At 15.9% G+C, this 18,108-nt stretch overlaps 5 protein-coding genes across 5 annotated transcripts in view; 4 read left to right on the top strand and 1 right to left on the bottom strand.

Moving 5' to 3' along the window:
- Nucleotides 1–4,328: 4,328 nt before the first annotated feature.
- On the top strand, nucleotides 4,329–5,549 carry PGAL8A_00395800 (nicotinamidase, putative; the record flags this gene model as incomplete). Its single annotated transcript, XM_028670309.1, has 1 exon — nucleotides 4,329–5,549. One exon carries the CDS (start codon nucleotides 4,329–4,331, stop codon nucleotides 5,547–5,549), a length of 1,221 nt encoding a protein of 406 aa, XP_028527075.1.
- A 267-nt stretch (nucleotides 5,550–5,816) lies between these two features.
- On the bottom strand, nucleotides 5,817–6,600 carry PGAL8A_00395700 (conserved Plasmodium protein, unknown function; the record flags this gene model as incomplete). Its single annotated transcript, XM_028670308.1, has 5 exons — nucleotides 5,817–5,930; nucleotides 6,059–6,127; nucleotides 6,195–6,228; nucleotides 6,345–6,457; nucleotides 6,529–6,600. The coding sequence occupies 5 exons, from the start codon at nucleotides 6,598–6,600 to the stop codon at nucleotides 5,817–5,819; spliced, it is 402 nt and encodes a 133-aa protein (XP_028527074.1).
- Nucleotides 6,601–7,324: 724 nt separating this feature from the next.
- On the top strand, nucleotides 7,325–8,697 carry SPC2 (signal peptidase complex subunit 2, putative; the record flags this gene model as incomplete). The annotated part of the gene is made up of 8 exons (XM_028670307.1): nucleotides 7,325–7,364; nucleotides 7,508–7,572; nucleotides 7,726–7,807; nucleotides 7,941–8,002; nucleotides 8,104–8,190; nucleotides 8,300–8,357; nucleotides 8,431–8,497; nucleotides 8,607–8,697. 8 exons carry the CDS (start codon nucleotides 7,325–7,327, stop codon nucleotides 8,695–8,697), a joined length of 552 nt encoding a protein of 183 aa, XP_028527073.1.
- A 4,940-nt stretch (nucleotides 8,698–13,637) lies between these two features.
- PGAL8A_00395500 (ATP-dependent RNA helicase DDX6, putative) lies at nucleotides 13,638–15,042 on the top strand (the record flags this gene model as incomplete). Its single annotated transcript, XM_028670306.1, has 2 exons — nucleotides 13,638–14,022; nucleotides 14,132–15,042. The coding sequence occupies 2 exons, from the start codon at nucleotides 13,638–13,640 to the stop codon at nucleotides 15,040–15,042; spliced, it is 1,296 nt and encodes a 431-aa protein (XP_028527072.1).
- Nucleotides 15,043–17,954: 2,912 nt separating this feature from the next.
- Nucleotides 17,955–18,108, top strand: part of PGAL8A_00395400 (histone H2A variant, putative) — a gene marked incomplete at both ends in the record, with an annotated part of 2,076 nt that continues 1,922 nt past the window's right edge. The window contains one exon of the mRNA XM_028670305.1: nucleotides 17,955–18,045. Within this exon, the coding sequence (XP_028527071.1) occupies nucleotides 17,955–18,045 (91 nt within the window). The remainder of the gene's footprint in view (nucleotides 18,046–18,108) is intronic.

Here is an 18,108-nt window from a genome sequence, read left to right as displayed (position 1 = left end):
TTAAATAAAATCCTTCATACAATAAAATGCTTGATTATTTAACAAATTTTTTATTTTATTTAACAATTGAAACCTAGTCGATACATTTATTTTTATCGAAATTATGAATATTACATAGGAAATTTTATATTGGATTACATAAGATTCAATTATTATATAATATTCAGTAAATGAATTTTTTTTTCTTTAATGAAAATTAGAAAAAAAATTAAAACTTAATTTTTTTTTTAAATATATACTTTCTCATATATCACTAAAAGAAAATAATTTATAAAAAGATTTCTGATATTTTTTTTTTTTTTTTTTGTATCAAAAAAGGGACATTATGGCAACAATGATTTGGTTGCAAGAGTGATTTATTATTTCTCCTTTTAATAACTTTTCCATTATTGAATAATAAAATTAATAAAGAACATGTAAAAAAAAATCTTTTCATTTAAAACAAAATCAATTATTACATAAATTATTTATTTTTGTTTATAATAAATATTAATTCTATTATTTATTATTTAAGTTAATTTGCACAATACACTATAAATGCAATATTTAATATACATTTTTAACCTTTCATAAAAAAAAAAATTATTTCTTTTTTTAAGAAAATTTCTTTTCTAAGTAAACATAATAAACCCCCCCCCAAAAAAAAAATACCTTATATCAATTTTTGTTTTTCGTGGACAAAATTTTTGTGTATGTATTTTTAGTTTATGAATTTAAACGTTATATTTCTATGAATAATTAGTATTCACGAACAAAAGTATTAATACTTATTTTATTTATTTAAGAATCATTTTAAATAAGTCGATAATACTATATATGAACCAAATGGCAAAAACTTATTTTTCTGCTTTTCTTTATTAAATATTTATTCAAGTTTTTATGTTTGCATATATTTTCATAAACAAAATATTTAATAGAAAGCAACAATTTAAAATGTTAAGTATTTTCTTTTTTATTTTCATGAATATTCTATATATATTAAATTAATAATAAATTGAATTATTCAGATACTACTTGAGGTAAATAAATTATTATCAATTTTTTAACTATCCTTTTTAATAAATGATGAATATGAATAAATTATATGCATCATTGTGGAACAATTATATATAAATTTATTAATCTTTAGTTTACATATAAAATTTCATGCATATATTTTTTTAATTAATTAAATGCTTATATTTATTATAATTAAATTCATATCCATGCATAAGAAAAATTAGTAATTTTATTAATCTCATATATTTTTCGTTAAAAAATTTTCAACTTTCAATTTGAAAAGAAATAATTTTTCATAAAATTCAATTTTTTTTAGTTTTAATGATATTCCTATATTACACCAAGTATTCCAAAATATATAAAATAAGAGAATTATCTTAAAAAAAAATTTGTAATTTTTTTAATTATTAGAAATTAGCTTTTTAAAGTAGTAACACATTTTTATTATAATGTTTACTTCATTAAAATATGCGTAACACTTTTCCTATATTTTAGATACTACACATTCAGAGATTACATTATTATATTTACATTATTTATTATAATATCAAAGAAGTAAATTTTATATTTAAAATATATAAGTTAATATGTTTTACTAAAAAAAAAAAAAAAAGAAAAAGAAAATATTTGTTTTTAAAAACCCTTATCAACAGTGGATATCACTTTTTTCATATAAAAATTTTTTAAAATAATTCTAAATATGATCATTAAGGTTATCTTGAATAAAAAATTTACATATGAACTATCATTCTTTAGAAAATTTTACAGTCACATTAATACATAATTTTTTTAAATTATTGGAAAACCATTGTCTTTAAATTTTAGTAAAAATTTTAGTTTTATAAAAATATTCATTATACATCTGAAAAAGATAGTTCCTTATTAAACAAAAGACATTATTATAATTAGAGCATGAAGAACTAAATGCAAATGAAATTTCATTTTAAATTTTAAATAGTTTTTTATAAAAGAATGTAGTATTTTATATATAAAATTTTATATTTTTTTAAAATTATTGGTTATATAAATTATAATATTTATATATTTTTTTAAATTTAATAAAATAAAAAGAAGTATTAAAAATAAATTATATATCCTAAAAATAGCGAAAAAAAAAAAAAAAAAAAAATAGATAAATAAATAAGTAAATAATGATGTTTTTTATGTAATAAAAAAATATTATTTAAAAAAAGAGTAAATAATATAGAATAACATGAATTGGAACTATTCTGTAAATACACTTAATTTTAATTAATATCATGGTTTTATGTTATTCTCGTAAAAATAATTTATACTGTTTCTATTTTAAGAATTATATTTAATACAAAATGAATTATTTATAAATAAAAATGAGTAACAAAAAAATTATGAATATAATACAAAGTAAAAAATATTCACACTTAAATATATGGTAAGTCTGCACTTTTATATTTTTATTAAACCTTTAATTTTAATATTATTAAAATTTAATTTCATACTTATTTAACTTATTTTCCGCTAAATGTTTTAAAATAAAAGTAAAAAAAAAAAAAAAAAAAAATTCATTTGAAGTATATTGGTACAAAGAATAAGGTAAAGTAATGAAATTTTTTTCTTTTAAATTTAAATCTTGTACTTATTATGCCCTTTTAAGAAACTTTTAAATTGTTTCTATTATTACATATATTACTCTGGACAATTTTTAAATATATTTTCTTTCCTTAAAATATATAATATACTTTTATTTTATTTTATTTTATTTTATTTTATTATATTTTTTATTTAATAAATATTTATATAAATATCCTTGTAGGTATAAAAATATATGATATTATCCTAATTGTTACATTTTCATTCTGTAATATATAACATGATCAAAATTTTTTTAATCATAAATATTAATAGGATTTGTAAATATTTATACTTATTAAGAAATATATAAACTATATTATATTAAAAATATTTCTAAGTTGCAATAATCTTAATGTTCTATTATATACTTCTTTTATTGCAATACTTCTATAAATATTAAATAATTTTTTTTGATACATATATATTTTTTTCTAATTTCGTATATACATTTTTTTTTTTTTAAAATATAGTATAATATAAATTAAAAAAAAAAAAAATAATTGGATATTTCAACAAATGATTTAAATAATAAAAATTAAGAATCATTTGAATAATAAATGAAATTATTTATTAATATTTCTTAATCTCATAAAATACATAAATATATACTAAGAACTATTTTTTTCTTTACTACATAAGAATTCAAAAAAATAAAATTTAACCAATAACAAATATAAAGATTTTCATAATTTTAATTATATTGATTTTATTACTCTATTTTAATTAAGATTTGGAAACTCATTAAAAATATTTAAAAAGGGAAAGATACAGAATTTAATGAAGTTATTGCTCTACAACTAATAATAGCTAAACTTTTTAGAATAATAATTAAAAGTGTAAAAAAATATTAAAAATAATATATGCATTTCCAAATTATAAATACTTTTTTTAAATTCAATAAGTAAATTTTTTATTTCAACTAGATATATTTATGCTTTGTTTTCTAATAATGTTGTATTTTTTAATTTATATATGAATCCTTCTTATAAAATTAAAGATAAATGTTTTTACTTTTTTATTATATTTCAAAATGTTAGAAAAAATGATTCAATTTCCTAATGTTAACAAGTTATGATTTTTAAAAAAGGTGAAAAACTGAAAAAATAAAGTTTTTTTTTTATATGAGAAAAAAATGAAAACTTATAAATTTTTAAGAATAATTTATTTATATTTTATATAGAAAAGTTGTGAAAATTTTTTTCTTTAATAACATAATTAAAAAAGTATGTGAATTCTTAATAAAAAATGCAATAAATAATAAAGATTCAATTTTCATGATTGATTAAAGAATTTTAATTAAATATTTTTAATTTATATTTTACAAATAAAAACAAAAGAAAAGTTTAAGAAAAAAAAATGAACAGAATAATAAATAATAAAAAAAAATATTAACTTTTATGAGTTATAATTTGTTCCGCATTAAAATTTTTATTTTTTTTTAATAAATGAGCTTCAAAATTAAATTTACAGAAATGATATTTTAAATTTTTTATATAAAAATTTGTTTATTCGTTTGTATTTTTAATATAGAAAATTTTAAGTTTAATAAAACATTTTATTTTAGATATTTATGCCTATGCTTAAAAAAAGATGATAATATTACATTATGTAAGATCGTATTTATAAAGTAGGCAAAAATAATTGTGTTTATGTATAAAAAAAAAAATTTACTTTAGAAAAAAGTAGGAAAGTTTTATTATGTATTTAAATTAATAAAGATGAAATGTTTTTTTATAGTGGATGCACAAAATGACTTTTTACCACAAGGTTCATTTAATTCCAAAACTGAATATCTTGATGTTCTACATAAAATTAATTCAATAAGATTGAAATTGTACAATTGTAATGAAGAAAATTTAATCAGTTTAAAAGACTGTATGAAATTAACGGAAAACAAAGAATCTTCACATGATAAGAATATTGAAGAATATTATAAATGTCACAGCGAAATAGATGATGAAAAAAGTTTAGATAAAATTTTTATTTTTCCTTTTTTTAATAATAGTATTAATTTAAATGGATATAGAACATTACAAAAAAGATATAAAGAGAATAGTAAAAAAAAAGGAAACTTTGATATTCATTTTGAAGGGAAAAATGAAAAAAAATCATATAATGGTGATGTAGATAAATATGGGGATAACATAAATGAAAAATTTATAGAAAAATATGATAAATTACAAGGAGATTGCAACTTATTTAATTTTTCTCTATTTATTTTGTCAGTTGATTATCATCCACAATTTCATATTTCTTTTGCGGAAACACATAAAATAATTTATGAACAAATATGTAATAATAACTTATATATTAATGAAAATAAAACTAATGAAAAATTATTATCATTTCATAATAAGAATATACAGGAAGGAAAAGATAATGAAAGTATAAATATTGTAGATAACTTAAATTATAATTTTTTAAAAAATAACAATATTAATAATTTAAGTGATGTATGGAAAAACATAAAACGCATTAGAAAAACAAAAGAAATTTATAAAAATGTTAATTCAATAAATGATATCAAAGAATTTCAAAAAATAGAATTTTTAAATCAAACAATAGATATATGGCCTGTTCATTGCGTAAAAAATACGCGTGGTTGTAAAGTTCATGAAAAATTAATTAGACATCTTAATGATATTATTGTTAAAAAAGCTCAAGATGAAAATAAAGATAGTTACACTATTTTTGAAAATGAAGAAGTTAATGAAAATTTGATAAATATATTAAAAGAAAAAAATGTAACATCTGTTTATATATGCGGCTTTATATTCGAATATTGTGTAAAAGAAACAGCACTAAGCTTCCTTAAACGTGGGTATGAGACATATATCATTGAAGACGCGACAGCTTATTTATATGAAAGAGAAGAAGAAAAAAATGATTTAAAAAAAAAAGGAATTAAGTTCATACAATCATATGATATTTTTGCCTAGGCACATTTTGCATAATTTGTATTTTATAACATTGTCTTTTATTTATCTGTTTACTTGTTTTATATTTTTTTTATTTATTTATAAAAATACATAAACATATAATTTCTCTATAAAGCTGTTTGGTAAAAAAATACATCTTATTTATTTAAAATTTTTACATTTATTCTACAAGTAAGAATAAAATCATATTTTAATTCATATAAAAAATTTTAAAAATTCAAAAGTGTGCATACATATAATAAAGAAAAAAACAAAAAATGTTGCGTTTCAATGAAATCTATTGAATTGTTCTTTATCAAATTTTAAAACTCTCCTTTTCCAAGCCCATAAAATAAAATTTTCATTATGTATTAAATATCTTTTATTATTTTCTATTATTGCCTAATATAATAATAAGACAAAAATATATGAATATATAAAAAAAAAAAAAAAAATGCTTTGTAAGAAAAATAAATTTTTATAATAAAAAATATAAAAAAATTTTTGTTGCCAATTTGTCTTCTTCATACTTTAACACATTTGTCTTGAATAAGATTATTTATTAAATTAAAATAAGTTCTCCTAACCTTTTTTGTAGACTTGAAAAAAAAAAAAAAAAAAAATTATAATAAACAAAATACATATGCTTGTAAGTTTTTCGATTACATTTATAACAATATGTTTAAACTTCTTTAAATACCTATTAAGTTAAAAAAAAAAATAAAATAAAGTATATAAAACACATTATTACACTAACATTATAATGAAAAAAAAAAAATTAATATAATTTAATGTTTATAATTTTAAACTTTTTACCAAGCTAAAAGTTCAGTGTCTGAGCATTGTTTTTTTTTTATATGAGATATATAAAAACATGTAAAAAACGCAAAATGTACATATTTATCATAGTCTAAAGTGTAATTTTTATCCTGTATATAATTTTAAACAAAAATACAATAGATAAATATGAGTAAAAAATACATTAAAAATATAATATTACTTCTATAAGTGAATTTTTTGAATATCCGCTGTAGGTGTATTCATTTCCATCGAATGCAATATCAAAATTCATCTTAATAAAAAACAAAAAAAAAAATGTATATTTATTTATTAAATATATATTTACTAAAATAAAAAAATTATAATCGAAAGAATAAATAATCTTATGCAAATGTAAATAAGATTAATTTCATTGAAATAATGCTCAAAGTCCATCATAGTTTTTTATATTATTATTCCATTTATTTCCTTTTTTTTATGCAATTAAATTTTAAAATTAAGACATTTTTTTTTCTTTTCTTTTTTCCTATTTATAAATGAAATTTAAAAAAAAAAAAAAAAAAAAAAAAAAAAATTTTTCATCAATTTTTTTTTTAATTAAAGTTTTAAAATCATTTTGTAACTTTTTCTAGAAAATCATTCTTTTATAAAAATTGTTTATATTATTATTTTATTTTTATATATATTTCTTAAAAATTGTATTAAGAATAATAACTCTTTTTATCAATTAAATTTTTTTTTTTTTATTTTGATATATCTTACTATACTTTTTTATATACTAATTTCAATTTTATTTTTCTTATTAACAAAATATAAATTACTTCGATAAATTTTTGTTAAAAGATTCATATATAATAAAATATCATTGTTTTGTTTTTTTTTTTTTTTTTGAAAAAATTGGAAAAATAAAGATTGATATTATCTGGATCTGTGAACGTGGAATTTTTATTTTTCATATATGAGTATTTTTTTTTGTTAAAATATTTACTAAGAATTCAAAAAAAAAGTGAGAAAAAATGCCAAGCAAAAAAGTTTCAGATAGTAATGAAAACACATGTATAATTTTGTAAAAAAAAAAAATAAATATAAAGAAAGAAAAACAATTCTCCAAATACCTATGAAAGCTGAATTATTTAAATAAGTACTGTCATAACTCCATTAATTATTTTCTTAAATATTTCTTATATTTTTATTTATAGATCATGTTAATAATTTATATAGTGAGCAAGAGATTAAAAAAGTTACACAAGACTACATAAGTGAAGTATAAATAAAATATTTTTAAGTTTTACTAAATTAAATTGAAAAATATAAATTTTTTTTTTATATTAATAATAAAAAAAAAGTATATTTATATATTTTTAAAATTAACTATGTTATATATATATATATATATTTGTTCTATTATTTATTTAAGAAAATTAGAGAATTAAATTATATGGAAAATGTCCATTATTCTAATATAAGAATACTCTTAAGTTTAATACTAATATTTATTGGTATAAATTTAATATTAAAACTATTTTATTATAATGTTTGTTATTATTGCAAAAATTAATTTTTTTATGAAATTCTTCTTTAATTAAAAAATTATAATTTTTAAAAAATATTTTTATTGTTATAATTATTTAGGATCATATTGCTCTATTTTTGTGCAGTACAAAAAAAATCCACTTCTTATGATAAAATTATTAGTAAGAATCTATGAATAAATCATGTATTATTTCTTCTTTTATAATTTCTATTTAGTAAAATTTTATTTTTAAATTTTTTTAATTTCTTTCTTTCATTTTAGATTGCTTTTTTCGTAGTTTCAGTAGTATTGTTTATGTTTGAATATTTTTATTTTGAGAATGCTTTTATGATATTAAAAACAAATAATGTAAAATAATTAATAAGAAAACATCCTTCTCTGTGTCATAATAAGAAAACTTATGATCTCGTTTTATCTATATATATTTAATTTTATTATTTTTTTTTTTTTTTTATAGGATGCAGAAGTAAAATTATCTTGTAAATTAGACAAAGAAAAAAGCTCTCTTAGTTTGGGTTAAATAAAAATATAATTATATTTAAAAATTATAAATTTTATTTTTAAAATAATTTTATTTTTTTTTTTCAGTTTTTGCATCAAATAAGAAAGTTCATTCAACTCATTTTGATCTAAAAAAACTTTTTAATGAAAATGGGTATATTAAAAAATATCCTACAAATAAATGCATGATTTTATGTTTTCTTTTTTTTATATATATTTTATATGTATTATACTTATATATTATTATTTTATTTTATTTTTAGATATTTAATTAGAAATTACGCGGAAAATATATTAAAGGAATTTCTCTTAATTCAAGAAAAAAACTTCAAATTGAAAAATGGAAAAAAATAAGATTATTTTATTTTATTTTTTTTTTTTTTTTAAGTTTAATAATAATTGAAAAAAGTAAAGATATTAAGATATTTAAAAATTTTTTTTTATGTTAAAAGAAAATACAATTGTTTAAGAAAAAAAAAAATAATGTACATAATTTTATTTTGAATAATATCTTATGTTCATTATTAATTATATATATAATTATGTTAATTTTTTAAATAGAATGAAACTTTATAGTTACTACATAAGTTTAAAAAAATAATTGTTAATATTTTATGTATTGTGTAAAACTAAAAAATATCAATAAATTTTGAGAATTGACATTTAATATGTTTATAATAAAATGTTTTAATATTTTCCTTTTTTTATTAATAGTAATTCCTTATTATTCTTTATAAAATGGTCATTTTAAAATTTAGTTGATTTTTATTTTATATCATGAAAATTACATAAATATAATATGAATAATAAATGTAAAATATTATTATTCATCTGATTATAATCAGAGCATTGTTATTATAGTTTTTCTTTAAATTTAACTTGAAAGTGCTTTAATAAAAAAAATACCTCAAAAGTATAAATAAATAAATTCCAGTGAAATAATATCTTATCAAAAAATACATTTTTACTTCCAAATTAAAAAAGTAGAATATTTTATTAAAAAACATTCATGTGTAAAAAAACGAATGCTTAATATTGTTAAATTAATTTTTTTTTTTTTTTTTTTTTTTTTTTTTTTATAAGAAAATATTTTAAGTATATTTATGCTCTAATATATAAAAATTATGTTTATGAAAAGACAAAAGTGAAAATACCTGTTCTTTTATAATACTTATTCATAAAAGATTAATAAAAAAACAATTAGCTTTTGCTTCTATATACACTAATAGAAATTACTTCATAAAAAAAATAGAATAATTAAAAATGTTAAAAAGAAATATAAAAAAATAATTTCTTTATGAAAGTAAAGAAATATTTTATTTTTCATAAAACTTATTTTCCAATACTTTCAACATTTTTTGTAGTTTTATTATTATTATTGTTAATGTTAACCTATGTGCTTTTATAAAAATTATGCTTTGGATATTTCTAATAAATAATAATATATATATATATATATCTTTTGAATGTTAGGTAAAATTGTTATGATTCTTTTTAAGATTGTTAAATTTTATATTTAATTACAATGCATAAAATTAAATAATTCATCATTCTTTTTTTTTATAAATGAATTAAGAAATTTATACAAAGTGAGCATATAAAAATAAAAAAAAAATTTTTACATATTCTTTAATGAAAGTCGTTTAAGCTGTTTTCTAAGATTAATATTTTTAAAAACATATTTAAGAGAAATATCCTTTTAAAATATATCAGAAGAGATGTTAAATCTAATATCCTGTTATTTAGTAATAGTTATACAAATAAGAATTTACTAAATTCTAAATACTGATATTTAAAGTCTTTTTTTTTTTTTTTTTTAATTATCATAAGTTATTTAATAAATAATTATAACAAAATGAATTGACAAATAATGTTTCATTTTCATATAGTTTATATCTTAAATTATTAAAATATAATTTAATGAATAAGTATATAATTTAATGTTTATAATTAAAAAAAGTCATTAATATATTTTACATATAATTAAATTATTTTAATCACAAAGTTGAAAAATAAAAAAAGCATTTAAAAAAATATATATTTTTTATTTAAAATACATAAATAAAATATATATATACATATATATGATATTTTTTAAAGAATAATTTTATACCATATCCTTAGACAAAATATATTAAAAATTTGATACGTTTGTTTTATTGAAAATATCTATAATTTCTTAAAAACATAAATTTTTATGAAAAGTTATTTTAGTTTTACACAGTTTATCCCCTTATAGTTTTATATAATTTATAAAAAATAATAATTTTACCATCTTATTTTTTTTTTTTATTCGTATATATATATAATAAAATAACAATGTGTGCATATGAATTTTTTTCTTATTTTTTTTTTTTTTTTAGAATAAAAATTAAAAAGACACTTTTATGTAATATATAAAAATTGAGCAAATATTCACATTTTTAAAGTACTTAAATATATAAGTAGATATTAGTAAATATTTGTATCATTTGCTAAAAAATATTATTCTAAATATATGAACTAAAAAAAAATTTAATTTGAATTTCATTCTTAAAAAGTATTGATATATATGACTTCTGACCTACTGAAGTGCAATTATTTATAATTATATTACATTGTGTATATACTTTGAATTAAAATAGAAAATATAAAATAATAAAATGAAAAAAAAAAAAAAAAAATTAAGTCTTTAAATTTAATTTAAAATTTAACAAGTAAAATAAAATTGCTATTATATTTTGATTAAATTAATATTAATGCATATAATGTTTTGTCATGTATAAATAATTTTATATATTTTATTATTTTCTTCAATATATATCATGCTCATTTTTTCTAAAGGATTGTTTTGAACTTAAAATTATATTTAATTTAATTTATATTTTTTTTTTTTTTACTTAATTTTTTACACATTTTTTTTTTTTTTATTTTAATTTTTTATTATCCTCATACAATTTTGAAAAAAAAAAATAATGGTGAAATGATTGATTATTTCAAATAAGAATTTATTTTTAAATATTGTTATAATTTTCATATTTTTTAATATTGTAAGAAGTTATTTATTAAATAATATATATATATATATATATATTGTGTCATTTAAATATTTGTTTTAATTTTTTTTAATGACATAAAAATATAAATAGAATTTAATAAGTAATGATATAAGAAGAAAAATATGTTAAAAAAGTAACAAAAATTACTAGATAATTAAAAAATATTAGCGAAGAATTAAAAATTATTATAATTTAAACGAATATAAAAAAAACTGAATATTTTTAATTAATAAACAAAAACGAGAGTTACTTAACAGATAAGCTAAATCAAATAAATAAAAAAAAAAAAAAAAAAAAAAAAAAAAAATAAAAAAAAAAAAAAAAAAAAAAAAAAAAAAAAAACAAATTAAAAGAGAAAAGAAGAAAAACAGAAAGTTAAAAATAAAAAATATAAATTAAAAATGTAATAAGCAAATATTGAAACAATATTATTAAAGAATACAATATTCAGAAAAAAATATATATAAAATAAATAAATGTACTTTATGAATTTAATTTTTTTTTTTTTTTTCTGAGGTACTATGAACTATATATTATTAATAAATTAATATTTTTTATGACTAATTAATCATATATATATATATGTTTTAATAAAATTTTAATTTATAGGATTTTTTAATTTTTTTTTTTTTTTTTTATAATTTTATTTGTGCTTTAATATAAATAAACTTTCATGGATGTAATCTTTTTTATGCATAAACTCGATTTCAAATTTTTATAAATGAAATGTATATGCATATAAATATGCATATACTACAAAATAAATATTTTATTTTTTTTATTCTTTTATTATATGAATTATAAATAAATAATTTTTTGTAAATATATATTGTATAAATTTTATTTATCAATAATTCCAAAGAAGCTGTTTATATACGCACCCCAAATTTATTTTTTTTGAGAAATTTTATTTCTAATTATACATATTATGTTGTCGTATATACATATATATATATTTATATATATATATATTTTTTCTACTATATTATTCTTTTTTCTGTATTACCCTTGTTTTTTTTATTTTTTATATTAATATATTATAATTATAAATATTATTAATATTATTAAAACTATTATTTATTTTATAAGTACAAATTTTTTTTTATATATATTTGATCATTTATACATCTATTTATATTTTTTTTCTTTATTCTTTGTTTTATTTTATTTTTATTTCTTTTTTTTCTTATTAATTTTTGTTATTCTTTTTCAAATTTTTTAGTAGTTCGCTATTTTATATTTTTTTTAATTGTAAATTTTTTACTTCTTTTTAAGATTTATATATATATATATTTTTTTTTTTTATTTGTATCCTTTTTTATTATATTTTGGTAAAAAAAAATAGTTTGTAAAAGAACTTTTTTTTATTTTATTTTATTTTATTTTTTTTTTTTTTTTTTTTTGTTTACAGAAAGATAGATCATATACAATGATACATCATATTCTTTATTACAACAATAAATATTTTTGTTTTATGTTTGTTTATAATTTAAAAAAATTTACATAAATATATATGCACATATATATGTATTCTATTTTTTTAAATTATTGTTTTTGCATTGGATAAGTGAAATTTAAAACTATTTAATTTTATAATCTTATTATATAGTATTTTTTTTTTTCTTAAATTTATGTATATATATATATATATATGATTATATTTTGTTTATTTTTTTCATTTCTTAGGTTTAAAGATTTATATATTTTATTTATTTTTTTTTTTTTTTTCATTTTTATTTGAGATAAATTTAATAATTTTATTTTAAAAAAAATATATGAACTAACAATTTTTTACTATAATACATTTTTTTTTTTTTTTTTTTTTTTTTTTTTTTTTTTTTTTTTTTTTTTATTTTTTTTTGTATCTTTAAGCTTTATATTTTCTATTAATTTAGTGAATTTTTCCTGTTTGGGGTTTATGTATTATTTAGTTTAATATTTTTTTTTTTTTCTTCTTTCCTTTTTCTTTTTTCCTATTTCTTTTTTCCTTTTTCTTTTTTCCTATTTCTTTTTTCCTATTTTTTTTTTTTTTTTTTTTCTTATTCCATTTAAATTTTTTTTTCTTTTAACTTTTTTCATTTTTTTTTATTACTCCTTTCCTTTATTCTACTCCATCTTACTTTATTTTATTTTTATTTTTTTTTTTTTTTATCATCAAATGTGATAAACTATTCCAATTTGATTTACAATTTCGTATTTATATTTTAATACCTATATGTTTATTTAATTTTTTTATATATATATATATATATCAAAATGAATTATCAAACTAACTGTACCGCTACAAATTCAAATGCCATGAATAATTCCAATAGTTTAAATAAAATAGATGAAAATGTAATATTTGATGAAGCTTGGAAAAAAAGAGTATTAGAGCCACTAAAAGATCGAAGATATAAAACAGAAGATGTAACAAAAACAAAAGGAAATGAATTTGAGGATTACTTTTTAAAAAGAGAACTTTTAATGGGAATATTTGAAAAGGGTTATGAAAAACCATCACCTATACAAGAAGAAAGTATTCCCGTTGCTTTGGCTGGTAAGAATATTTTAGCCAGAGCAAAAAACGGAACAGGGAAAACAGCAGCTTTTGCTATTCCTTTATTAGAAAAATGCAATACGCATAAAAATTTTATACAAGGTAATTTACAAAAATATATAAGAAAAAAAAAAAAAAAAAAAAGATGATTTCCTTTAAATTTACACAATTATTACATTATTTATTTTTTTTTTTTTTTTTCCATTTACAGGACTTATACTTGTACCGACAAGGGAATTAGCATTGCAGACATCAGCAATGATAAAGGAGTTGGGAAAACATATGAAAGTTCAATGCATGGTGACAACAGGTGGAACATCTTTAAGAGAAGATATAATGAGATTATATAATGTTGTTCATATATTGTGTGGTACTCCTGGTCGTATATTAGACTTAGCAAATAAGGATGTGGCTAATTTATCAGGATGTCATATTATGGTAATGGATGAAGCAGATAAATTATTGTCTCCTGAATTTCAACCTATTGTTGAAGAATTAATGAAATTTTTGCCTAAAGAGAAGCAAATTTTAATGTATTCTGCTACCTTTCCAGTTACAGTAAAAGAATTTAGAGCCATCTATTTATCAGATGCTCATGAAATAAATTTAATGGATGAATTAACTTTGAAAGGAATTACTCAATATTATGCTTTTGTTAAAGAAAGACAAAAAGTTCACTGCTTAAATACCTTATTTGCAAAATTGCAAATTAATCAAGCCATTATTTTTTGTAATAGTATAACTAGAGTAGAATTATTAGCAAAAAAAATCACCGAATTAGGTTACAGCTCTTTTTATATCCACGCTAGAATGTCACAAACACACAGAAATAGAGTTTTTCATGATTTTAGAAATGGGGCTTGTAGATGTTTAGTTTCTTCCGATCTTTTTACTAGAGGTATTGATATACAATCTGTTAACGTTGTAATTAATTTTGATTTTCCAAAAAATTCAGAAACATATTTACATAGAATTGGTAGATCTGGTAGATACGGACATTTAGGATTGGCTATTAATTTAATTACATATGAAGATCGTTTTAATTTATATAAAATTGAAATAGAACTGGGTACAGAAATACAGCCAATTCCTAATGAAATAGATCCATCTTTATATACGTAATTCATATTATATATATATATATATATATATACTATAATTATTATTTATTTCTTATTCGTATATATATATATTTATATATATATATATTATAATTATTACTTATTCGTTATATATATTTATATATATATAATTGTAAACGTATCATACTTATATCTATTTATTTTATTTTTTTTTTTAAATATTACTGACATTTATATTGGAGTATAAATTAATTAAGCATAAACAAAACTCATACAAGAGATTTTATTTATATCTATTTGTACATTTTTTTTTTTTTTTTTTTTTTTTTTTTGTTAAAATATTATTTATCATTGCACCCAATTAAACACAATAAATATAATTAATTAGAAATTATATTTTTTTTTTTTTTTTTTTATCTATAAAATATAAAATGAAACATATTTATACTTATAAAAACTTTATACATAAATCATCGAATTATGTAAAGAAACATTTCATATAAAACCAAAAAGGAATATTTGTTTATTTTCTAAAAAAAAAAAATAAATATATTTTAAAATTTTACTAATTTTAATATAGAGTACTTATAATTTTAAATAAATATATATATATAGGAATATTAAATTATAATGTTTCTCATAGCAAAATAGTGAACAAATTCACAATATTAATAACAGAGCTTTTTACGTAATTACACAAATTTTTCTTATCTCCATGTATATAAGGATGTAAATTATTTAATAGATTTATTTCTTTAAGCTTCTTTTTTAAGTTTAATTTGATATATTGTATTTTAACAATATTTTTTTATTTAAACTATGTTTTCTTTTATCATGAATATCTATATAGTATGCTATTCATATATATCCTTTTTTAAGAATATTTCAATTTGTTCTACATTCATATAAAGAGACTTTATAGTAATTGATATTATTTAATATTATTTATATATATTGCATTTTATTAATTAATTTTACACATTTATTTTAAATTATTTTTAAGCATCCTCAACATAATTTTTTTTTCTTTGTTAAGATACCCATGAAATTTTATTTTACAATATCATGAACAATGCTGCCTTCATGCAATATTATAATAATTTTTTTTTTTTTTTAAAAAGAATTTTAGCATGTAGATAACTTATAAATAAAGACTGTACTTTTAGTTAATTTTAGTCATTAATTTTTATGAACTCAATTTAGTTTATAATAGTTTAATTTAAATCAAAAAAATTTTACTGATCATTTTTCTTATAGATGAAAAAAAAAAAAAAAATGAATTTAACAAAAAAAAACACTATAGTAAGATATTGGTATGACTATTATATTATTAAGAAATGAATAATGGAATATTTTTTAATTAGAATAATAGTACATGCTTGTTAACAAAAGAAAAATAATTTAATCTTCATATATCATTTTTAAATATAAGTACAATATTATATAGGGCAGAAATTTTTTATTTTCATTATTGTAAGAAGGTTATAACAAAAAATTACTAATATATTTTACAAATAAAAGGATAAAGAAAAAGGTTGTCTTAAAAGCATTGATTATATTTAAAAATGAAAAAAATAATATTTTTTTTTTTAGATTATTCAAATTATTTTTAAATATAAATAAATATTATATGTGTATATATTTCAATATTTTATTAAAACGAATGGTTAATATTTGTTCAAAATGAAAAAAAAAAAAGAATCTTGTTTAATGTATACTTCTTTTTTCTTAAGAATTTTATCTATTTTACACATGAAATACTTAAAATGGAATTTTAGCCAGCTTTAAATAAATAATGAAAAATAAAATTTCTTTAATTTTACTTTAAAAATTATAAGAAAATTATTATAAAAAAATTTGCAAGTTTAATCTTTAAAAAGTAAGATATTAAAATAAACTACTTAAATTATAAGAATAAAAAATAACGTTATATATATTACCTTTAATATTATATACATATTTTCCAGTATGCCTTTTTTTAGGCCAAATTTATTTTTTAAAAAATTTTTAATTGCTATTTATATCATTCCAAACTGATTTATATTTTTTTAACTTGAACGTTTTAAGTTTTTTAATATATGCAATATTTCGTATTTTTTTTTTTAACTTCTTAAATTGACGCTTAAATCTAATAAATATTTTATATTATTATTAAGTTTACAAAATTAAAAATTAAAATATACTTTTAATTTAACAATTATAATAATTGAATGAAATTGCTTCCATATAAATATGGGGAAAAAAAAATAAAAAAAAAAAAAAAAAAAAAACTAATATTTAACAATATTTATAGATGTAATTCATAATATAAAAAATTAACAAAAAATTATCAATTTTAACTTTATTATCGAGATAAAATTTAAAAAAAAAAAAAAAAGCTTAAAAATATGAATTACTATTTTATTTAAAATCCAAAATTATCGAAATAATTATTTTAAATGTTTTTTATTTATGCGATTTAAGTGCGACGATACGAGTACTTTTTAAGTAAAATGTCTTAAAATAATTTTTTTTTTATTTATATATTTTTTAAGTAAAAATAAATGCAAAAACTATTCAAAAAAAAAACAATATTATGGTAAAATTATTTTTTGCATATTATTCTTGATAGGCATTTAAAAAAAAAAAAAAAAAAAAAAAAAAAAATTGTTTTTGAAAACATTAAAATTTTTTTTTTTTTTTTTTTGTATTTAAATAATTGTTCAAAATATAAATAAAATTATAACAAAATAATATTTAAGGAAAATATATATACATATATATATTTTTTTATTTTCTTTAACAATATTACGTTAAAAATTTTTAAAAAAATTTTTACAAATATAAACATTTTTTTTTTTTTTTTTTTTTATTTGAATATAACTTTCTTTTTTGAGAAAAATTTCCTATTTTTTTTTGTACATTTTTTTTTTTTTTTTTCTTTTTAATTATATTCCTTAAAATAAAATAATCATGGAAGTTGCAGGAAAAGTGTGTGGTAAGGTAGGAGGAAAAGTTGGTGGAAAAGTTCTTGGTCTTGGTAAAGGAGGAAAAGGGAAAACAGGTTAGTTATAAAAAAAGAAATATATATATATATATATATATATATATATATATATATATAAAA

The sequence above is a fragment of the Plasmodium gallinaceum genome (genome assembly GCF_900005855.1).
Source record: "Plasmodium gallinaceum strain 8A genome assembly, contig: PGAL8A_v1_108, whole genome shotgun sequence".
Classification (NCBI taxonomy): Eukaryota; Apicomplexa; class Aconoidasida; order Haemosporida; family Plasmodiidae; genus Plasmodium; species Plasmodium gallinaceum.
This window is presented reverse-complemented; position numbering and strand designations above follow the sequence as displayed.